Source organism: Geotrypetes seraphini, chromosome 12 (assembly GCF_902459505.1).
Source record: "Geotrypetes seraphini chromosome 12, aGeoSer1.1, whole genome shotgun sequence".
NCBI lineage: Eukaryota > Metazoa > Chordata > Amphibia > Gymnophiona > Dermophiidae > Geotrypetes > Geotrypetes seraphini.
This window is the reverse complement of record NC_047095.1, coordinates 113,652,783-113,674,606: the sequence shown is the minus strand read 5'-3', so window position 1 is coordinate 113,674,606 and position 21,824 is coordinate 113,652,783. Positions and strand designations below refer to the sequence as shown.

Below are 21,824 nucleotides of genomic sequence, written 5' to 3'. Positions count from 1 at the left end.
CATCAGAGGAGGGGCGGGACCGCGGCACAGGAAGCAGCGCCCAAGCAGCTCAGGGATCGCTGACATCCCAATCCTGCTGCGGGCTGCTTCATAGGTGGTGCTGGAAGGTCAGTGGGGCGAGCGGTCCTTCGGGCGTGGGGGGGGGGAACTGAACGGCAAGGCCGGGAACACCCCCTCAGGGCTGGTACCCGGGACGGACCGCCCCCCTGCCCCCCCCTTGGTACGCCACTGCAGGATTGATTAACAAATATTTCTTCATAATAAGATGTATGGGTATAATCTTAAAGATCTCAATATATATACTTTGGAGGAAATACAGGAGTGGGGATATATTATAGAGACATTTAAATACCTGTGTGGCATAAATACACCCAAGGTGAGTCTCTTTTAACTGCAAGGAAACTCCAGAGTGAGAGGGAATAAATGAGCTTAAGAGGTGATAGGCTCAGGAGTAATCTAAGGAAATATATATTTTTTTTTTACAGAAAGGGTTGTAGAAGCATTGAATAGTCTCTCGGTAGATGTTGAGACAAAGACTGTATCTGAATTCATGAAAGCTTGAGGTGGGCTCACAGGATTCCTTAGGGAGGGAGAGAAGGAGATAGTTGATGCTGCAGCATCTAGCCGCTACATAAATACAGTAAGCAAACGCCGGAGAAACAAAAAACCACAATGGTTCAGCAAGGAAATTTCGGACCTCATAAAAAAGAAGCATTTATCACCTACAAACATCTCGAGAAAAGAGAGGCAAAAGAAGACTATCTGGTCAGATCTAAGGCTGTCAAAAAGGCAGTCAGGGAAGCCAAACTTCAAACAGAGGAAGATCTGGCACGGAATATTAAAAAAGGGGACAAATCCTTTTTCAGGTACATTAGCGACAGGAAGAGAAACAAAGATGGGATAGTACGCCTTAGGCAGTCAGACGGAAACTACGCAGAATCTGATTATACCAAGGCAGAACTGCTAAACGAGTACTTCTGCTCAGTATTCACCTGTGAAGCGCCAGGAGCTGGTCCGCAACTACATATAAGAGACAGCCAAAATGATCTGTTTCATGATTACGAGTTTACACCCAGTAGTGTCTACCACGAACTTTCAAGACTCAAAGTAGACAAAGCCATGGGACCTGACAATCTACACCCCAGGGTACTCAGAGAACTGAGTGAAGTTCTGGCTGAACCACTATCCGTGCTCTTCAATCTTTCCATGCGCACGGGAAAAGTACCCCTAGACTGGAAAACAGCTAACGTAATTCCTCTCCACAAAAAGGGCTGCAGAACAGAGGCAGAAAATTACAGACCGGTGAGTCTTACATCCATAGTGTGCAAACTCATGGAAACACTGATCAAGCAGAAACTCGACGAGATTCTAGACGAAGAAAATTTACGAGATCCACACCAACATGGATTTACCAGGGGAAGGTCCTGCCAATCTAATCTGATTGACTTCTTTGACTGGGTGACCAGTCGTCTGGATGCTGGGGAGTCCCTGGATGTGATATATTTGGACTTCAGCAAAGCTTTTGATAGCGTCCCACACCGCAGGCTGTTGAACAAACTAAAATCGATGGGATTAGGGGATACATTCACTGCATGGGTAAAGGATTGGTTAGATGGTAGGCTTCAAAGGTTAATGGTAAATGGTACCCCCTCCAAAACATCAGCAGTAACGAGTGGAGTACCTCAGGGCTCCGTCTTAGGGCCGATTCTATTCAATTTATTCATAGGAGATTTGACCCAAGGGCTTAGAGGAAAAGTATCACTGTTTGCTGACGACGCCAAACTATGCAACATAGTAGTCAAAGGCAGTGTTCCTGACTTTATGATGCAAGACCTACAGAAATTGGAACAGTGGTCATCAACTTGGCAGCTAGGCTTCAATGCTAAAAAATGCAAAGTAATGCACCTAGGCAAAAAAAATCCACACAGAACTTACTCACTAAATGGTGAAACCTTGTCCAGGACCACGGTAGAACGTGATTTAGGAGTGATCATTAGCGATGATATGAAGGCTGCCAATCAGGTGGAGAAGGCTTCGTCCAGGGCAAGACAAATGATGGGCTGCATCCGGAGGAGTTTTGTCAGCAGAAAACCTGAAGTCATAATGCCACTGTACAGATCCATGGTGAGACCCCATCTCGAGTATTATGTTCAATTCTGGAGACCACACTACCGGAAAGATGTGTTGAGAGTTGAGTCGGTTCAACGTATGGCTACCAGGATGGTCTTGGGGCTCAGGGATCTCACGTATGAGGAAAGGTTAAAAAAATTGCGAATGTACTCACTGGAGGAGCGAAGAGAGAGGGGGGACATGATTGAGACCTTTAAGTATATCACAGGGCATATAGAGGTGAAAGATGATATATTCAGTCTTACAGGGCCCTTGGTAACCAGAGGGCACTCGCTGAAAATCAGGGGAGGGAAGTTTCAAGGTGATGCTAGGAAGTATTTCTTCACCGAAAGGGTGGTCGATCATTGGAACGAGCTGCCTCAGCAGGTGATTGAGGCCAGCAGCGTGTTGGATTTCAAGAGGAAATGGGATATTCACGTGGGATCTATAGGGGAGTAGAAGTCAGGGAGTGGGTCATTGGTATGGGCAGACTCGATGGGCTGTGGCCCTTTTCTGCCGTCAATTTCTATGTTTCTATGTTTCTATGTTTCTATGGGCATACTAGACATGTCAATTATCCTTCATCTCCCATCATGTTTCTATGTTAAAAGGACCAATGAATACAAAGAGGTATGTACCTCCCTTTAAACTCTTCCTCTAATCCCATCACTCAAAATCATCCCAATCCCCACAATAGACTCTTATCACCCAAAGTCAACCTTCTCTCCACAGAATAGATTATTACCCTCCTGAAGACCCTTCACAGAATCCCCACCCTCAAACTCATTTCTCCCCAAACCCTCAGGACCTATCAAAGCATTCCCTAGGGTCTAGCATCTGAGGCAGAAGATATTCTGACATTTTTACTCTCCAGGTTTAAAATGGAACCTGTTAAATCCTTAAGTAGTTTTATATGTCTATTGCTGAGGTGAAATTGTGAAATAAGGAATTTTAATATTGTATTTTTAACTGGTAATGCAAACTCTAGAAGTAGTCTATTTTTAATCCAGAGCCTGATGGAGCAAAATAGAATGGGATAACTCCTTCCCCATCTGCTAGACAGCAGGGAATCCCATAGTAAGTCCTGTGGATTTCTGAGGAGTTAAAGGGCTGGGGTGTCTTGAGGTGGGTGAGGGATCTGGTAAGATGACTTTGGAGGCATTTGCTTCTGGGAAACAGGGTTGACCTCAAGGGTCTGATAATATGTTTGAAGGAGGGGTGGCCTCAGGAAGTGAGAGTGACTTCAGAAGGATAAGAGTGTGCTCTGGGGGTTAGGAAGTCTTTATTTGGGAACACCCTTTTTAAGGAAGTCTTTATTTAAATGGTGCCCAGAAGAACTGGACTGCCCATTACTAGCCTAATGCTTCAGGGCATAACAATAATACAGTTTGTGGGGTTGATCATAATTACAAGTTGTATTATTGACTCTACAGAAAACTAAGCTGTGTTAACATGCGATATTTAACTGTAGCTTAGTAGCTAACTCCCACAATCTCTGGAAGATAAAGATAATTCTAAATTAACTATATTTCTTGACAGATCAGCTATGCTTCTCAGAATCCTTTTAACAGATATATTAAGTTTCCTTATCTATATCAGACTATGCCCAACATTCTTCATATCATTGCTGGGATCATGAAATTACTGAAACATTTCAACTGGACTTGGGTTGGTATCATTATATATGAAGATGACAACAGCCTGAAGTTTGTCCATCTCCTGAAAGAAAGGATTGAGCAGAATGGAGCCTGTATTGAATTCATAGAAATACTCAGAGAGTGGCCAGTTGTAGGAGTTAACAAAATGCATCAGACTATTCATAAATCATCAACTAAAGTAATCATTAGCTATTTTGAAATGTATCTTTCATGGGCTTTCCTTAATCAGATACGTATTCTAGAGATACCTGGCAAGGTCTGTATCACCATAACTGATTTTGATTTCACAACCCACCACCATGATTTGACTAAACCTAAAAAGAATAACACCTTGGTATTCACAGGAATGAAGAAAAATATTCCAAGCTTTATCAAATTTGTACGAGAGGTAAATCCTATTATGTTTCCTAGTCATCCATGCACTAAATATTGGTGGAATGGACTATGTGAATTCTTCTGCCCCCAAAGAATCAGAAAATCATGTAAACATACAGGAGCATATGCTTACTTTAATCACTGTACCAATACCTACTTTGCCAGCAGTTATACCATTTACAATGCTATGTATGCCCTGGCACATGCACTGGAAGACATGCTTTTCTCTGGTTCTGGAAATACCACCTTGTGGAATGGAGACCGACAGAGATTATCTGATTATTTGCCATGGAAGGTAACATCATTTCATAAAGGAATGCTATATTCAGAAATAGAATTGGTGGGAATTGGCTACTGGTAGAGTGCAGGGAGAAATTTAAAATTTTATGTATGATCCATCTTATTTAAAAGATTTGTTATTACCACATATGATATCTAGACTTTTGCACTCATCTTAAAACAATTCTTCAGATTTTGGTCAGAATGAAATATTTGTATCTTCACATAATTTGGGTATATGGGCTGTAAATTGTGGGTAAAATCTCAATGGAATTCCCATTGTTACCATATCTCAAAAAATATATGGAGGCACATTTTCAATATAACTTCCAAATCTAAGATTAGACATTGTGTAGAATATGACCATTTTCAAAACAATAAAATATCTATTTGTTTCAAAAATGGCCATTTCTCAGATGTACTTGTTCTCAGTGCATCTACTGTATGTTTTTGAACCATTTCAGAAAAAGAATCCAATAGGAACATGCACAAAACAAGCCATTGGGGATGAAGGAGGAGCTTTCATTTTTTAACAGGCCACATAGAGAAGTGGGATACTGCAGTAAACTTCATACAAAAAGACCCAGGAGCACAACTCACCATAACCACCTTATAGTGTATGGTGGTCCCTTCAAACATCCTTGGACTCAATTATGCATCAGATCAATGGAGGTTATCAGTTATCTACATTCAGGTACTCAAGTGTCGTTCCTTATCTGTCCCAGTGGACTCAAGCTCTACCTAACATAACTGGGGCAAGAGAGGATTAAGTGACTTGCTTAGGGTCACAACGAATAGTGCTGGGCTTGAAAACACAGTCTCAGAGTGTGGAGGCTGTAACTCTAATATACTGTTTTCTGTTTCCTTCATTTACATTCTTTATTCACCTCATTTTTTAACCTTAGTTGTTGTCTTCATTTGGTCTTCCCCCTGCCTTCTTCAATACAAGAGATGCATCTGGCCTGAATTTCTGAGAGGGTCTTCTGACACGACATGTATTCCTGATGTCAATCCTTAGCCTTTGTAGATGTTCCTTGTAACCTTTTGAAACCAGGTCACGGTTACAGCAGTTATCTACCACTGAATATTTGATAATTCAAATTCTTAAAACCAGCTATTAAATGTTTAATAAAAACAAGTATTATCTGAATCAATTCAATTTTTATCTTATCTCCCACAGTTCATTTCATTACAGTACTTTTACAACTTACCAATACTTAATTTATTAATAAATATCAGAATAATTTAGTCAATGAACCTAATCCCCATCACTCACATTCATACTCACTTCCCAACTTTCACACACATACTACAGACATTGTGATTACTTTTATCCAAAACTGGATCTTGGCTGGTTCATGAGTTCATTAGTCCATGATCATCTAGTCAGAGAGGCTTCAAACTGAGAGTTGCACAACAGTCTAGCACATGAAAATCACAGTTTGCTAAACACAATCATCAGGCCTCTCTATCCTCATGATGGTCCTGTTCTTCAATTCATAAAGCATTCAGCTCAACCCAAGACTGTGTTTCGCCACCTGGCATCTTCAGGAGCTGTGTTTTCAAGGCTCAACAATATCACAACAATATCACATACATTCCCTTTCATTCATACTAAAACCTCTCCAAAATCTTTAAAACACCTTTCACCTACCAGTAAATTAAGCATGAATCGAGCAGGGATCCAGGGTTCGGTACAAGCCGGGATCTGCTGACAAGCAGGAATCACACCGTCTACCAGGAAATCAAACTGCATGACCTCACTTCCTCTCCATAAACCTTATATCCCTATTCAAACAACTCCCTTCCAGTTATAACAATTTCCAGACCTTCTTTGTTGAAAACAAACATATTCAGCCCCCATTCCTGTTACAACAGATTCCATTCCACTTCTTTGTTGAGCACATAAGGCTCAACTGTATTCCACTCATAAATTAATCTCTGTTCCCAAAGAAATATTACCTCCACTTGGTAAAGACACTTGAATCAAACCCACAAACTGCAAATCCTCTACCTTATGAGCATTTGTTTGCCAATGTGAAACGAGCGGGGTATCCTCCTTACCCAATCTGAGATTACTAATATGTTAAACCACCCGAAATTTGATCTTTCATTGCGTTTACCCCAGATACCATTTATCACACGGGCAAACTATACCATACACAACCTGCTTAGTGTCACAGTCCGTGTGTGCTCTTAAGAGAAATTCACGAGCACTCCCAGGGACCACAACCTTGTCAGCTGAATGCTTTATGAATTGAAGAACAGAACCATCATAAGGATAGAGAAGCCTGATGATTGTGTTTAAGAAACTGTGATTTTCATGTGCTAGACTTTGTGCAACTCTCAGTTTGAAGCCTCTCGGACTAGATGATCATGGACTAATGAACTCACGAACTAGCCAAGATCCAGTTTTGGATAAAAGTAATCACAATGACTGTAGTATGTGTGTGAAAGTTGGGAAGTGAGTGTAAGTGATGGGGATTAGGTTCACTGACTAAATAATTCTGATATTTATTAATAAGTTAAGGGCTCCTTTTACTAAGGTTATTAGCGATTTTAGCGCACGCTCAGCACACCCTACAATATTGCATGCACTAAACGCTAATGCCTCCATAGAGCTTGCATTAGTATTTTTCATTTAGCGTGTGGTTTGCGCACACTAAAAATGCTTGCACACCTTAGTAAAAGGAGCCCTAAGTATTGGTAAGCTGTAAAAGTACTGTAATGAAATGAACTGTGGGAGATTAGAATAAAATTGAATTGTTTGTATTAAATATTTAATCGCTGCTTTTAAGAATTTGAGTTATCCAATAGGCAACTATTTAATTAACTGAACCCCCCCCCCCCCAAGCTTAGGCTTTAAGTTAATTCCACTGAATATTTGGGGATAGCAGCCATTGCTAAACAGTTAAATAATTTTGAATTTCAGATCCTAAGTGTCATTGTGTTTTTAATTATGCCATTTGATTGAACATTACACTTGCAGATTAGAAATGTTCATAAATATATAAATAAAAGCAAAACTGGCTATTCAGGACATTTTTGAAATGTGTGCTTTATTTTTTAGCTTCATCGTTATCTGAGGAATGTGCACTTTAAGAACGTGCTGGGTGAAGAGATCTTTTTTGATAAGAATGGAGACTTTCCCATGGACTACACCATTATTAATCTGATCTTCCTGCCCAAGACTAAACTGAAATATAAAATTGTTGGAAGTTACAAACCTTCTGCTCCCCCTGGGGAGGATTTCACAATCAATGAAAAAGAGATAGGATGGGAAGCTGCTTTTACCCAGGTGAGAGAGATGTAACATTTTGTAATATGAAAAAACAAACATAAAACAACACCACAGCAGAAGATCCACAAGATCCAATACAGCAGGAATGACAACAGATCACACAATTTCTATTGGCAACTTTAAATTCATTATCCCCCTTTTTGTCAAAAGCTGGCAGTGTGGGCTGGCACAGTAAATTCTCTGATGTCCATAGGAATTGAATGGAAATCGGTGCATTTTCCACATGGCACTCAGCTCTGCGGCTTTGTAAAAGGGTGTCTATGCCAAAATAACACAAAGCATGTCCACACAAGTGCTGTGTCAGGGGCTATAAACAATTTGTTAAAAGAAATAGTATATAAATTAAGACACATATAAAAAGACATTTATAAAAATATTAAACACTCTTTATTATTTTTTCATATATTCTAGAAAGTTGTACATGTTAAACACTCTTTAACATGTACAACTTTCTAGAATATATGAAAAAATAATAAAAACAAGACTCATATAAAAAGTGCATAAGCCAGCCTGTATAGAAAAAACATATAAACATAATTTCTATTTAGATGCTCATAATTACAAAAACCAAACTCCAGAAATTCAGTATCACATAACTAACACAAACTAGACAGGCAACACCCAACACCATAAAGTAAGCTTCCACTATAAGGGCCATATTCTATAAACGGTGGCCTAGTGATGCCAAACTGAAATCCAACCTAACCTAAATTATTTCAATTAGATTGAATGGTGTGGTAATTGAAGTTAATTGAATAATTAATTAGAAAAAAATAAAATTAAAAGTTAGGCACAGAATTCCATGTGGTGCCAGAATTAAATCCAAATATTCAATGCTGGGCCATTTTCAGCAACCAATATTGAATATGCGGGGCAGCCAACCACTAAAATATTAACCGGTTATACTAGCAGTCAAAGATAGGACAGCTATTTATGTGATCCTTTTAGAATATTAACCTGTGTTAAATATTAATGCCTAACCAGATAAATTGTAGAATATGTCCAATTATGCACTTTCTCCCATTGAATATTACAGCTTCGGCCATGTCTTTTTATTTTTCAAGATGGTGCCAAGTTAGGTTGTATGTGGTGGTGCCTCTTTCCTTCCTCTGTTTTATTTCACATCCTATCTCTATTTTTTCACATCTTTTTGCTTAATATTTTATGATTTTATTTGGCTGTCTTTTTTTCCCTACCAAATCAATCTGAGCTATATTTATTAGAGGGGACAATACAACACTTGGCAGACCCACAGCTCATTCTCTGTTGTCTCCATGGCAGCAATGAGCAGTAATCACTGCTAAATGGAGCACAGCAATCTAAAGCAAACAGTAGGCAGGAACCTTTATACAGGATGCTTGCACCTATCATACATAATCCTCAAACATTAGAAAAAAGTGTTTAAGTCCAGCAGCACAGGAAAAGTTTGCCAAATACAACAATGCAAAAATCTCCAGTGGGAGTCCAGCACAAACCAAAACTCTTCATATAGCCAAGCAATAGGTGGCAAACTCAGGCATACAACCCAAGCCTTCATCCTTCTTAACTATTACCATGTCAAGAAAAGTGACTCTTGGGTATCCCAAGTTATTCTAAACTGCAAATGGCAATCTATAGAATTGTGCCAGACAGTAAACCTTTACAAATCTTCAACTGACCTTCTATGCCACTGGTATACCTCCATGTCCATTCTGTTCAATACAATTTTCTCCTCAATATTACCAAAGAGACTTAACCTCTCCTTTACTAACACAGAGCGTGGGTTTTAGCACAAGGATTGGCAGTAATTACTCCAACAGTCATAGAATTCCTATGAGCATCGGAGCAGTTACTGCCACTGCCAGTGCTAAAACTTGCACTACATGTTAATAAAGGAGGGGGTTAGTTTCTAATAATTGGGGTGAACAGTAAAACATGTCTTAATGGTAGTAACCCTAAAAACCCTACATAAATGTGTACTTATTAATTCATTAATATTACTTCCTCTGAAAAATAGTTGGCTATAATTAGCTGTTCTAGGAGTAAATTATCTGTAGAGCAGTGTATCGCAAACTGTGTGCCGTGGCACCTCCTGAGGTTTCAGGTGTGCTGCGGCACACTGGGGAGGAGGACAGTCACAGGCACCGGCTGACTGCCTACAGGATGTGCCTCCTGCCCATCCAACTATCACCCTGTGTCCCTTCTTCTATTCTTAATCAAGATACTCGAGTGTACTATTCTCCGACACTGCCTGGACTTTCAACTCTTCAATTCTCAATCCTCTAAAATCTGGTTTTCACCTCTAACACTCCACAGAGATTGCCCTCACTAAGGTCTGCAGTGACTTGTTCATAGCCAGATTTAAGGGGCTTTACTCTATCCTTATCCTTCTTGACCTGTTTGCTGCCTTTGATACTATAAATCAAAGCTTACTCCTTGATACGCAGTCCTCATCTGGATTCTATGATTCTGTTCTCCTGTCCTTTCCTGGTTTGCCTCATACCTTTCCAACGCACATTTAGTGTATTATATGTTGGTGGGTCCTCTTCTGCTGCTATCCCATTAGCGGTTGGTGTATCCCAGGGTTCTGAATTAGGACCTTTTCTCTTCTCTCAGTGCCCTGATCTCCTCCTATGGCTTCCAGTATCACCTATATGCTGATGACTCCCAGATCTACCTATCTACATCTGAAATTTCACCTAACATCCAAGAAAAAGTCTCTGCTTGTTTGGCTGACATTTCTACCTGAATGTCCTGCCATCATCTGAAAATAAATATGTCCAACACTGATCTGCTCCTCTTTCCTCCTAAACCCTCTGCTCCTCTTCCTTTCTCCATCTCAGTAAATAATACTGACATTGTTCCAGTCTCCTCTGCTCACAACCTTGGAGTGGTCTTCGATTCTGACCTTTCATTTTCTACACATATCCAAAAAGCTGCTAAGACTTGTCATTTCTATCTCTTCAATATCACCAAAATTCACCCATTTCTCTCTGATCACACTACCCGGACCCTTCTCCATGACGTGTAACCTCATGCTTAGATTGCTACAATCTACTCCTAACTGGTATCCCACAGTGTCACCTCTCCCCCTTGCAATCTATACAAAAGTCTGTTGCACAACTCATCTTCTACAAACCTCGCTACACTCATGTCGTCCCTCTCCTTAAGTTACTTCACTAGCTCCTATCTGCCATTGCATACAGTTCAAGATCTTATTGCTGACCTACAAGTATGTTCATTCTGCTGCCAAGCAATATCTCTTCTCACTTCTCTCACCTTATACACCTCCCAGAGAACTCCATTCCTCAGATAAATCACTCTTAGCTTTACCCATCTCCTCCACTGCCAATTCCAGACTTCATTTCTTTAATGAAGGAAGCCCCTATGCTTGGAATAAATTGCCTGAGTTTATCCGTCAAGCCCCTTCCCTTCCCTTGTTTAAAAGCATGCTGAAAACCCACCTTTTTGATATAGCTTTCAATCCTTAACCTTACTCCTCTGCCCTCCAACCCAGCCTGCTGATTAATCGTTCCACTTAACTTTATCCATGATATCCTGTTTGTCTGTTTTGGCTGTTTTAATTGTAAGCTCTTTTTGAGCAGGGTCTGTTTTCTTCTTCTTTGTGACTCTGTGCAGTGCTGCGTGCATCTCATAGTGCTATAGGAATAATTTAGTAGTAGTAGAAAAATAATGTGCATTTTATACACTACAGTCCACTGTCATTTGAAAGTTTTTTTTTCCTCAATCTTCAGTCATCTCCACAATCCAGATGCAGTCAGAGCTGTTCTCCTGGCTATAGGAAATTACCCAGAGAAGGAAAGCCAGTCTGCTGCTATGACTGCACTCCCTGTACAGGTAGAGAGATCTCCAATCAAACTGGTGAGTGATGTGTAACACTTGAGATGCTCATGGTGGCAGGTTATTCAGTACAATTCTGTGAAATTCATAAGAACATAATAAAAGCCGTATTGAAAAAAGACCAACAGACCATCCATCCCAGAATTCTGTCTCCAACAGTGGTTGGGCTTGGTTACTTAGAAGAATCCAGTAGATTATTCAGATCCAGAAGTATATAGTGGAGGTACCCAAGCTTAAGTGTAGACTAGGGTCCTGATAGCTAATGGATTTTTGGGAGAATAATTATAAAGGTATAATACAAACTGGCCTTTTATTGTAGCCTATTTTACCATAAGAGTCACTAACATATGGAATGTTATTTATGTGATATTTGAATAAAAAAAACCTGTGATCAATTCCACCTGCTGTCGTATTCATAGTAATCAGAAGCATCAAGATGATAAGCTAAGAGATTGGAAGGAAAGATGATGTCATAGGAGGGTAGGAGGGGATTAGGGGCTTTTATTTTTTTAAAATGTAACCCCTGGTCTCCTATGGTACCCTATAGATCAGGGGTAGGGAACTCCGGTCCTCGAGAGCCGTGTTCCAGTCTGGTTTTCAGGATTTCCCCAATGAATATGCATAGAAAGCAGTGCATACAAATTGATCTCATACATACTCATTGAGAAAATCCTGAAAACCCGACTGGAATACGTCTCTCGAGGACCGGGGTTCCCTACCCCTACTTTAGATGGTTATGCACACAGGAGGCAGGCCAGAAGGACACTATCAGGGAAAAAGAAGGTAAAAAGGACAAATAGAAATTCCCCCTTTACCAGTATATTCAGGGACTGGGACACTGATCCCCAGAGCTATATGTATAAAGGTAGCCAGCAACTTAGAGCAATTCTCTGCAAGATTCCAGCAAACTATTAACCAGAAAAACAAGTTGCTTCTCCCTACTCCAAACTGCGGGTCTGTCTCTTTCTACACTGTTCTCAGGCTGAAAAATAAAACTTTGCATCTTTAGAAATCTATTTTAGGAGGATTTGGTGAGATATAAGACCAAAGCATAGTATAGTATGGCACCATAAGCCTCCTACACTTTTTAGCACAAAGAACATGCATAATTTAGTAAAACGGTAATTCTATTCTTTTAAAGTAACAAATATCAGCAATTAATCTGCAAAAACACATAACAGGCAATTCAATAACTTTGTACCACCATTTAGGAACCACAATTAAGTTGGTCTACTATCAGATCGACAAACATAAAAGTGACAAATCCCCTGGACCGGATGGAATTCACCCGAGAGTCTTAAAGGAATTGAAGGTTGAAATCGGAGAGTTATTGCACAAACTTGCAAACCTGACAATCAGAACTGGACAGATACCGGACGACTGGAGGATAGCGAACGTCACGCCAATTTTCAAAAAAGGATCGAGAGGGGAACCGGGCAACTATAGGCATGTGAGTCTTACGTCGGTCCCCGGCAAGATGGTTGAAGCACTGATCAAGGATAGCATAGTCCGGCACTTGGACGCACACGACTTGATGAAACCCAGTCAACATGGATTCAGGAAAGGGAAATCATGTTTGACGAATTTACTCCAATTTTTTGAGACCGTAAACGAGCAAATTAATAGTGGGAAGCCTGTGGACATAATATACTTGGACTTCCAGAAAGCGTTCGACAAAGTTCCACACGAAAGACTTCTCAGGAAACAACAAAGCCATGGCATAGAGGGAGATATACAAAGACGGATAGGCAAATGGCTGGAAAACCGAAAGCAGAGAGTGGGCATAAATGGGAAGTTCTCCGACTGGGAGAAAGTGACTAGTGGTGTACCCCAGGGCTCGGTACTTGGGCCGATCCTTTTTAATATTTATATCAATGACCTGGAGGAAGGAACATCCAGTGAGATCATCAAGTTTGCAGACGATACAAAACTATGCCGGGCAATCAGATCGCAGGAGGATAGAGAGAAACTCCAGAGCGACTTGTGTCGGTTAGAAACATGGGCGGAGAAATGGCAGATGAAGTTCAATGTGGAGAAATGCAAGGTAATGCATTTAGGCAATAAAAATAAGGATTACGAGTATACAATGTCAGGTGCAACTCTGGGGAAGAGTGAACAAGAAAGGGACCTGGGTGTACTGATAGATAGGACCCTGAAGCCGTCGGCACAATGCGCGGCAGCGGCAAATAAGGCAAATAGAATGTTGGGCATGATAAAGAAAGGAATCTCGAGTAGATCGGAGAAAGTTATAATGCCGCTTTATAGGGCAATGGTCAGACCACACTTGGAATACTGCGTCCAACATTGGTCTCCCTACCTAAAGAAGGATATAAAACTGCTGGAGAGGGTGCAGAGACGAGCAACAAAACTGGTGAAGGGTATGGAGAGACTGGAATATGAGGATAGACTTATAACACTAGGATTGTTCTCCCTTGAGAAAAGGAGAATGCGTGGGGATATGATCGAGACCTTCAAAATACTGAAAGGAATCGACAAAATAGAGCAGAGAAGATTATTTACACTGTCCAATTTGACACGGACTAGAGGACATGTAATGAAGCTAAGGGGGGACAGGTTCAGGACTAATGTCAGGAAGTTCTGCTTCACTCAGAGAGTGGTTGACACCTGGAATGCCCTCCCAGAGGAGATTATTGCGGAATCGACCGTCCTAGGCTTCAAGAGCAAACTAGATGCATATCTCCTTAAGAGAGGCATATAAAGATATGGTGGACTATAAATTACGCCAGGTGTACACCTGGCGGGGCCTCCGCGTGTGCGGATCGCCGGACTTGATGGACCGAAGGTCTGATCCAGAGATGGCAGTTCTTATGTTCTTATGTTCTTATGTTCTTATGGTACGGTTACCATATGGCTACAGAAAAAAAGAGGATGGATTAAGACATTCAGGTTTTACTTCCATTGCTTTCAATAGAAGTAAAACCCAGATGTCTCATTCCATCCTCTTTTCACTGAAGCCATTGGGTAACCCTAGTCTATGGGCCACATAAATGTTAGTATGTACATATGATATTTATGCATCAAACATACAATATTCTGAAACCTGTGGGCTTAAATGTAATCCCCATCTATGGCCCATCTATGTTCCATCCCTGTGAAAACCCCTCTGACATTTCTCAAACTATATGTGAGGGTTTTTTTCATAAATATAATTTAATGGGCTTGTAATCAATAATGTTCTTGCAAACTTTGCACATTCTTTATGATTTTTAAAAAAGGGAGTGAAATTAGGTACAAATTTGGACATTCCATTTTTTGCAAGTATTTTACTTCCCCAATGCAAAGATGTCCTCAAGAACACCCCTAAAAGTGCATGGTTCATGAACCCTATGTGCAATGTTAAGCAATACTCTGACTTACTTTGGCTAGTGACATGGCCCAACATTGAATTTATGGACTTAAAGTCATCTGTGTTCAGCAAAATGCTATGCACCACCAGCTGAATATCAACCTTCACATCTTTAAAATTTAGAGCAATATTTAGCCATTCTTGAAAACTGAGGCCATTTTTCAGATGCTAAGAAAATTCTATTTCTTCTCAGATATGGACGACTGTATAAGATGCCCAGAGGACCAGTGGCCCAATGAAAAAAGAGATGCCTGTGTCCCAAAAATAATAAGCTTCCTTTCACATGAAGAACCTTTGGGAATCATTTTGACACTTATCAGCATTTTCTTTTTCTTCATCACTGCTGTCATTCTGGGAATCTTCATTTATTACCAGGCTACTCCTATTGTGAAATCCAACAACAGAAACCTAAGCTACATTCTTCTAATCTTCCTCATGCTCTGCTTCCTCTGCTCATTGATATTCATAGGCCATCCTGATAAAGTGACTTGTGTTCTCCGACAGGCTGCCTTTGGAATAACTTTCTCCATCTCTCTCTCCTCAGTCCTGGCAAAAACAATCACTGTGGTTATGGCTTTCCAGAGCACCAAACCTGGAAGTAAGCTCCGGAAATGGATGGGTTCCAGGGTCTCATACTCTATAGTCCTTTCTTGTTCCCTTCTTCAAGTCTTCCTTTGCCTCATCTGGTTGGGAACTGCTCCTCCATTCCCACATCTTAACATGGAAGGAGAAGATGGAACAATTCAAATTGAATGCAATGAAGGGTCGGCAATTGCATTTTACTGTGTTCTGGGTTACCTGGGATTTCTGGCTGGTATCAGCTTTATTGTGGCTTTTCTAGCAAGAAATCTGCCTGGCAGTTTCAATGAGGCCAAACATATCACCTTCAGCATGCTGGTATTCTGCAGTGTCTGGGTGTCTTTCATCCCTACATACCTGAGCACCAGGGGCAAGTATATGGTAGCAGTGGAGATATTTGCTATCCTGACCTCTGGTTCTGGGATACTGGGGTGTATCTTTATTCCCAAGTGCTACATTATTCTATTGAGGCCTGAAAGGAACAATAGGAAGTATATCGCAAAAAAATGAATTGACTTCAACTTCCTGAAATGTTAAAGGAGAACTAAGGGCTTCTTTTACTAAGCTGTGCTAGCAGTTTTAGCACACGCTTAGCGTACACTACAATGCCACGAGTGCTAGAAGCTATCACCTCCATTAGTTTTTGGCACATAGCGCAGCGTTAGCGCGAGCGGCAATGTAGTGCACGCTAAAAACATTAGCATACCTTAGTTAAAGGAGCCCAAAAATAACAAATTCTTGCATTATGTCAGAAATTTATAAATTCTATAGTTTTATTTCAACTTGTACACAGTCTATCCAACATTCAAAGCCAGCTGTATGTTCATCATTCTCAAGGGCTGAAGAAGAGTAGGATGAGAAATTAAGTTGATTTTGGCAATATTCAGTCGCAATCCTAATAGATTATTTCTTGTAATTTAAAAGTATAGTGCCACCACTGTGTCTGAAGAATATGAAACATATAGAGTATAGAGAATAAATTAAATACTGTCACCAGCATTTGGGCTGAATATCTCCCTTCCTCTGAGGATCTGATATTTATTCTTTTAACTTTAAAGTTAAGGGGAAGTGCCATATGGTTCATATGTTTGTGGGTACCTTCTCTTGACTATATAAAATAGAATATCAGCACATAATCTTTGATTGAATATGATACTAGAATTTACTTTCTTTTGTAGAATAGGCACCACATACAATAGGCAGCTTTCAGATGCCTAAAATTAAGCACCATAGTAACAGATGTTTATCAGTACAGAACAGTAATGAAAACTGTCATGTTCATAAAAAAAATACAGCATTGTTTGTTTCTGGGTAATATGTTCTTTCTTAATTGCCTATGACACAAAAGTATAGGAAATGGTTATCATCTCCCTCAAACTTTTCTTTTGTGACCAGGACTTTGATATTCTTAAAATTTACCTTTCTTATAGAACATTCCAAATTGATTCCAAGCTAAGCAAACTTAGGGGCCCTTTTACTAAGGAGTGGTAGGGTACTGATACATGGCAAACAATACCACAGACACATTGCACTTTCTTCTGATGGGAAAAAAATCTTGGTTTCACTAAGTCCAGAGCCAAACTTTTGAGGTCTAGATTAAGCATTGGAACTTGTTGATTTGAAGTGTGCCAAAAACAAATCAGAAGAAGTGTCAACAAGTTTTTTTCACCTTCACCCACCTGCTTCTGACAAAATGTGACCAGTCTGTTTAATGCAATTGGACTCACCTGTAACCCAAAAGAGTAGCATCTCTTCATTTACAAATCATCCAGGAGCATCAAAAGTCATGCTGCACCATAATAGAAACATGTGCTCATCTCTTCCATTGGATCACTCAGTGTACCTCGAAGAGAATTACAAAAACATCTGGACCTTACTAGGTGCCTTGAAGTATGATGAGTATGGCTGGGAAGTCATCAGAGACTTCAGAATAGGGGGAGATGTTTTTCCAGTTTTTTGTGGCTTTGGGTAAACTTAGTTGAGCTTTAAGGGTTAGAAGGTGTGGTCGCAGCTTTGGGCATGGCAGAAAATGGAGTATTGGCCCAGTTGGAGTTGTGAGATTAGCCATTAATAGTAAATAAATGTAACACTCATAGAAAGAAACATAGAAAATGACAGCAGAAAAGGGCCATAGTGAGGGGAAGCATAGTCTGTCGTGTTGGGGGGATGTTATAGAGTTTAAAAACTTAATGGGAGCTAATTTCCACACTGAAGAGCACCCGGGGGGTGAAATATACATTGGGCATTTGTAGATTTTGGACATGGACTGAACTGTAACTCAAGATAATATTATTATAAATAATAAAGCTATAGCCAAATATTTATACCAATAAATTGAGTTGTGTAAGCATATGGAGCATTAGCTGGTCCTACCTTCAGCTCAAGAGCTTTGCAGTGGCGTACCTAGCATATATGGCACCCGGGGCCCATCATGTTTTGACACCCCACAATCTATATAAAAAATATGAATTTTAGTAACAATCCACATATCGCACAACAAGAGTGTACCTAGGAAAAGGCAGCATCTTAAACACTGCAGTGAGCACTAGAACACCAACACATACATTATAAAACTAAACAAGCCAGATCCCGCACAGTCAATTGATCCTGCAGTCAATGCCAACTGAAAACTATGTCCTTTTCATACACACATAAAAGAGATACACCCTTTCCCAATATGGAATAATCATAAACTAAAAATAGAAATATATAGACAAAAGTTAAGCTGAACCGCCAAGAAACCAGACTCTGCATACAATGCAACACCACAACACCACAAAAACAGTGACACATGTCCCCTAATACTGTGCAAAATATAAAGAAAGTAGATGTAAATTTGAAAAAACTGATACATAACAATCACCACTTAACAAATTAACAAATAAAAATAAAACAAATAATGAGAAATAAGAAAATACCATTTTATTGGACTAATCCATTTTCCAATTAGCTTTCAGAGGCCAAATCTTTCTTCAGAACAGTACAGTATACTGCTCTTATGCTATTCTGTCTTGAAGAAAGGGGTGTAGTCCAAAAAATTACCTTATTTCCATTTCCTATTTATAAACTTTTATCAGTACAGTTACAATACTATTTGATTCTAAGTAAAGCAACAAAAAAATCTTTCTACCTTTAGTCGTTTCTGCTTTAATTATCTTCTCTTTGCTCTCTTCTTTCCTCTCTCCCTTTCATGCAACATCTGCCCTCTCTTTACCCCTTGCACCCAGCTTCTGCCCTCTCTCTACCCCTTCCATCTCCTGCCCACACTCTCTCTGCCCCTTCCATCTACTATCCACCCTCTCTCTCTTCCATATGGCATTTTCCCTCTTTCTATGTCCCTTCAATAAACTGTATATCCGGGGTCCCTTCTCTCCTTTGCACATGATTCATTTCAGCTTCACCCCCTCTCCATTTTTCTGTCTCCACCCCTGATGCTATGGCATCTCTCTTTCTCTTCTTCTTTCCTTCCTTCCCACTCCACACCATGGTGTGGTATCTCTATCTATCTCCTTCCCTTCCCTCCCCCATGCCATGGAATCTCTTCCTCCCTCTCCATGGTCTAGTATCTCCTTTCCATCTCTCCCATGGACTTGGCATCTCTGGTTCCTCTCCCTTGTCTTCCTTCTCCCTTCTTCCTTCTCTCTCCCCAATTGGGTGCAGCAGCAGCATTTCTCTCACCCCTTCCATGTTCAGCAGTAGCATTTCTCCCCCTTCCCTGTGCAGCAGCAGCATTTTTCCCCCCTTGCCTGTGCATCATTTCTTCCCCCCATCCCTGTGCAGAAGCAACATCTCTTCCCTGCCCAGCATGTCTGCCAGTTCCCCTGCTCAAAGCAGCAGGCGTCTACACCTCACATGATCCAAGGCTGCGTTGGAAGCCTTCTCTCTAACATTGTGATGTCAGAGGGAACACTTCCGATGTAGCCATGGATTGCGTGAGGAGCTGACACCCGTGGCTTTGAGCTGGCCAGAAGTGAAACAACCACTAGAGGGAGCAAAAGCTGGGACAGACACCACTGTTTACAGAAGGGATGCTCACACTTTTTGGGCTTGCGAGCTACTTTTAAAATGACCAAGTCAAAATGATCTACAAACAATAAAATTTAAAAAAACACAAAACACACTGTACGCAGAGAAAATGTTAATTATCATTTATATTCGGGGGTTTTTTCAAAGAGGTCAAGGCAGATGACTTTATGCAATGTCACTTCAGTAACAACTATACAAAAATAGACAAATACCCCCGCCCTTTTTACTAAACCACGATAGTGGTTTTTAGTTCAGGGAGCTGTGCTGAATGCCCCATGCTACTCTCGATGCTCATAGGCTCCCTGCACTAAAAACCGCTATTGCGGTTTAGTAGAAGGGGGCCATAGTGCAAAATATAGACAGCAGATATAAATTCTCGAAACGGACACATTTTGATCACTAAATTGAAAATAAAATAATTTTTCCTACCTTTTTGTCTGGTGATTTCATGAGTCTCTGGTCCTTCTTCTGGTCCTTTTTCTTTCTCCTCCTGGCCCCCTCTATTTATTTCTTTCTCCCCCTGTTCCCCCTCTTTATTTCTGCCTTTCTTTCTCTCTCCCCATGGCCCCCTCTTTATTTCCCTCTCCCCATGGCCCCCCCTCTTCCTTTCTGCCATTCTTTCTCTCTCCCCTGGTCCCCATCTTTTTTTGCCTTTCTTTTTCTCTCCCACTGGCCCCCCTCTTTATTTTTGCCTTTCTTTCTCTCTTCCCCTAGCCCCCAAAAGCCATCGTGCTGATTTTTCACTTCCACGATACTTTCCATACCACCACCCACAAACCAGCACCCGATTTCTCCCTGCTCCTTCCCCGAGCCAGGCCTGGCGCGTACAAGCGTCAGGCCCACAAAACTTCACTTCTGGCAAGAGTTCTAATGGGGAGGAAGTTCCCGGACAGCGATTGGCTGGCCCAGAAGTTACCCTCCGACGTTAGAACTGACGCTGGAGGTGAAGTCTTGTGGGCCCTGCCATTTTCCCCACCCACCTCACCTTTTGTCTCCACCTACCACGCAGTTGCCGGCTAGCTGGGTTAAGGAATAACTCTGTGCAGGAGCTGGTGCCGGGATGCAGTGGTGAGAAGAGCAGTGGCAGAATAGGTAGGGTGGCCGGCTGTGCACCCTCTTGGGGCGTGCACCCGGGCGGACCATCCCCCCACCCCCTCCCCTTGGTATGCCACTGGAGCTTTGACCAGGGCTAGTGTATCTTGTCAAAGTAAGAGCAGGATCTTGGCTTTTGGAAGCCATGACTATAGGTGTTCTGCTATTGGTTGCAGATGTGAGTACTATTGTGCAACTTCAGGTGTAGGGATTTCTTCCATGATGTCTGGTATCTGGTTGCACTCAATTAGAGCTAGAAAATCTTGCTTGATGCTGCTATCCATTGAGTCTATGGTATAACCACCTGCTTTGCTCCCTTTCTTCCTTGTCCTACTTGAACAGGTTCTAAGGTGGTAGGGGTAGTGCTTTCCCTGAATGTTAAACATATCAAAGAACTGTGTCCTTGCCAGGGACTGGATGCTTTATTCATTGATGACAAAATACATTTTCACTGCCTTTTCTGGTTGCTCTTTAGGCTATACTTTTGCCATGACTTCCAATTAGACCTTCTCCAACATATCTCTGTGAAGTTTGTGGTGATGTTCTGTGACGTTGTTTGCTCTGTCCCCATCTCCATGCCTTGGCCTTATTATGGGGCTGGGACCTTCAGAGAGGTTGGTCTTCTCCTTCCAGTATGTAAGGCACTGATGTATTGGTTACTATCACATACTGTGCACTTACAGTCTTTAACCATGGTCACTCTTTCCAAAAATACTAGGACTAGGGGCATGCAATGAAGCTAATAAGTGGTAGATTTGAAACTAACCAGAGAAAATATTTTTTCGCACAACATATAATTAAACTCTGGAATTTGTTGCTGGTGAAATCAGTTAGCTTAGTGGGGTATATAAATGAGAATTCTATAGGCCATTATTGAGATGGGTTGGGGAAATCCATTGCTTATTCCTAGGATAAGCAGCATAAGATCTGTTTTACTACTTGGGATCTAGCTAGATAATTGGGACCTGGGATGACCACTGTTGGGACAAGGATACTAGGCTTGATGGACCTTCAGTCTGTCCCAATATCACAGTTCTTATGTTCTTATTTATTGTATTTATTTATTGTCTTGGTGTACTGCTTATACCTAAACGCCAATATCACCCTGAGCCACTTTAAAAAAGAGTAAAAACAGTGTATTAAATAATACTTTCAAATGGGAAAAGATTGTTTTGTTTGTATTTGGTCAGGGAGTGAG

The 21,824-nt window shown here is 40.9% G+C and overlaps 1 protein-coding gene across 1 annotated transcript; it reads left to right on the top strand.

The window, feature by feature from the left end:
- Positions 1–265: 265 nt before the first annotated feature.
- Positions 266–16,018, top strand: LOC117346316 (vomeronasal type-2 receptor 26-like). The gene is made up of 5 exons (XM_033915715.1): positions 266–376; positions 3,649–4,437; positions 7,492–7,719; positions 11,457–11,583; positions 15,123–16,018. Exons 1-5 carry the CDS (start codon positions 266–268, stop codon positions 16,016–16,018), a joined length of 2,151 nt encoding a protein of 716 aa, XP_033771606.1.
- The last annotated feature ends 5,806 nt before the right edge of the window (positions 16,019–21,824 follow it).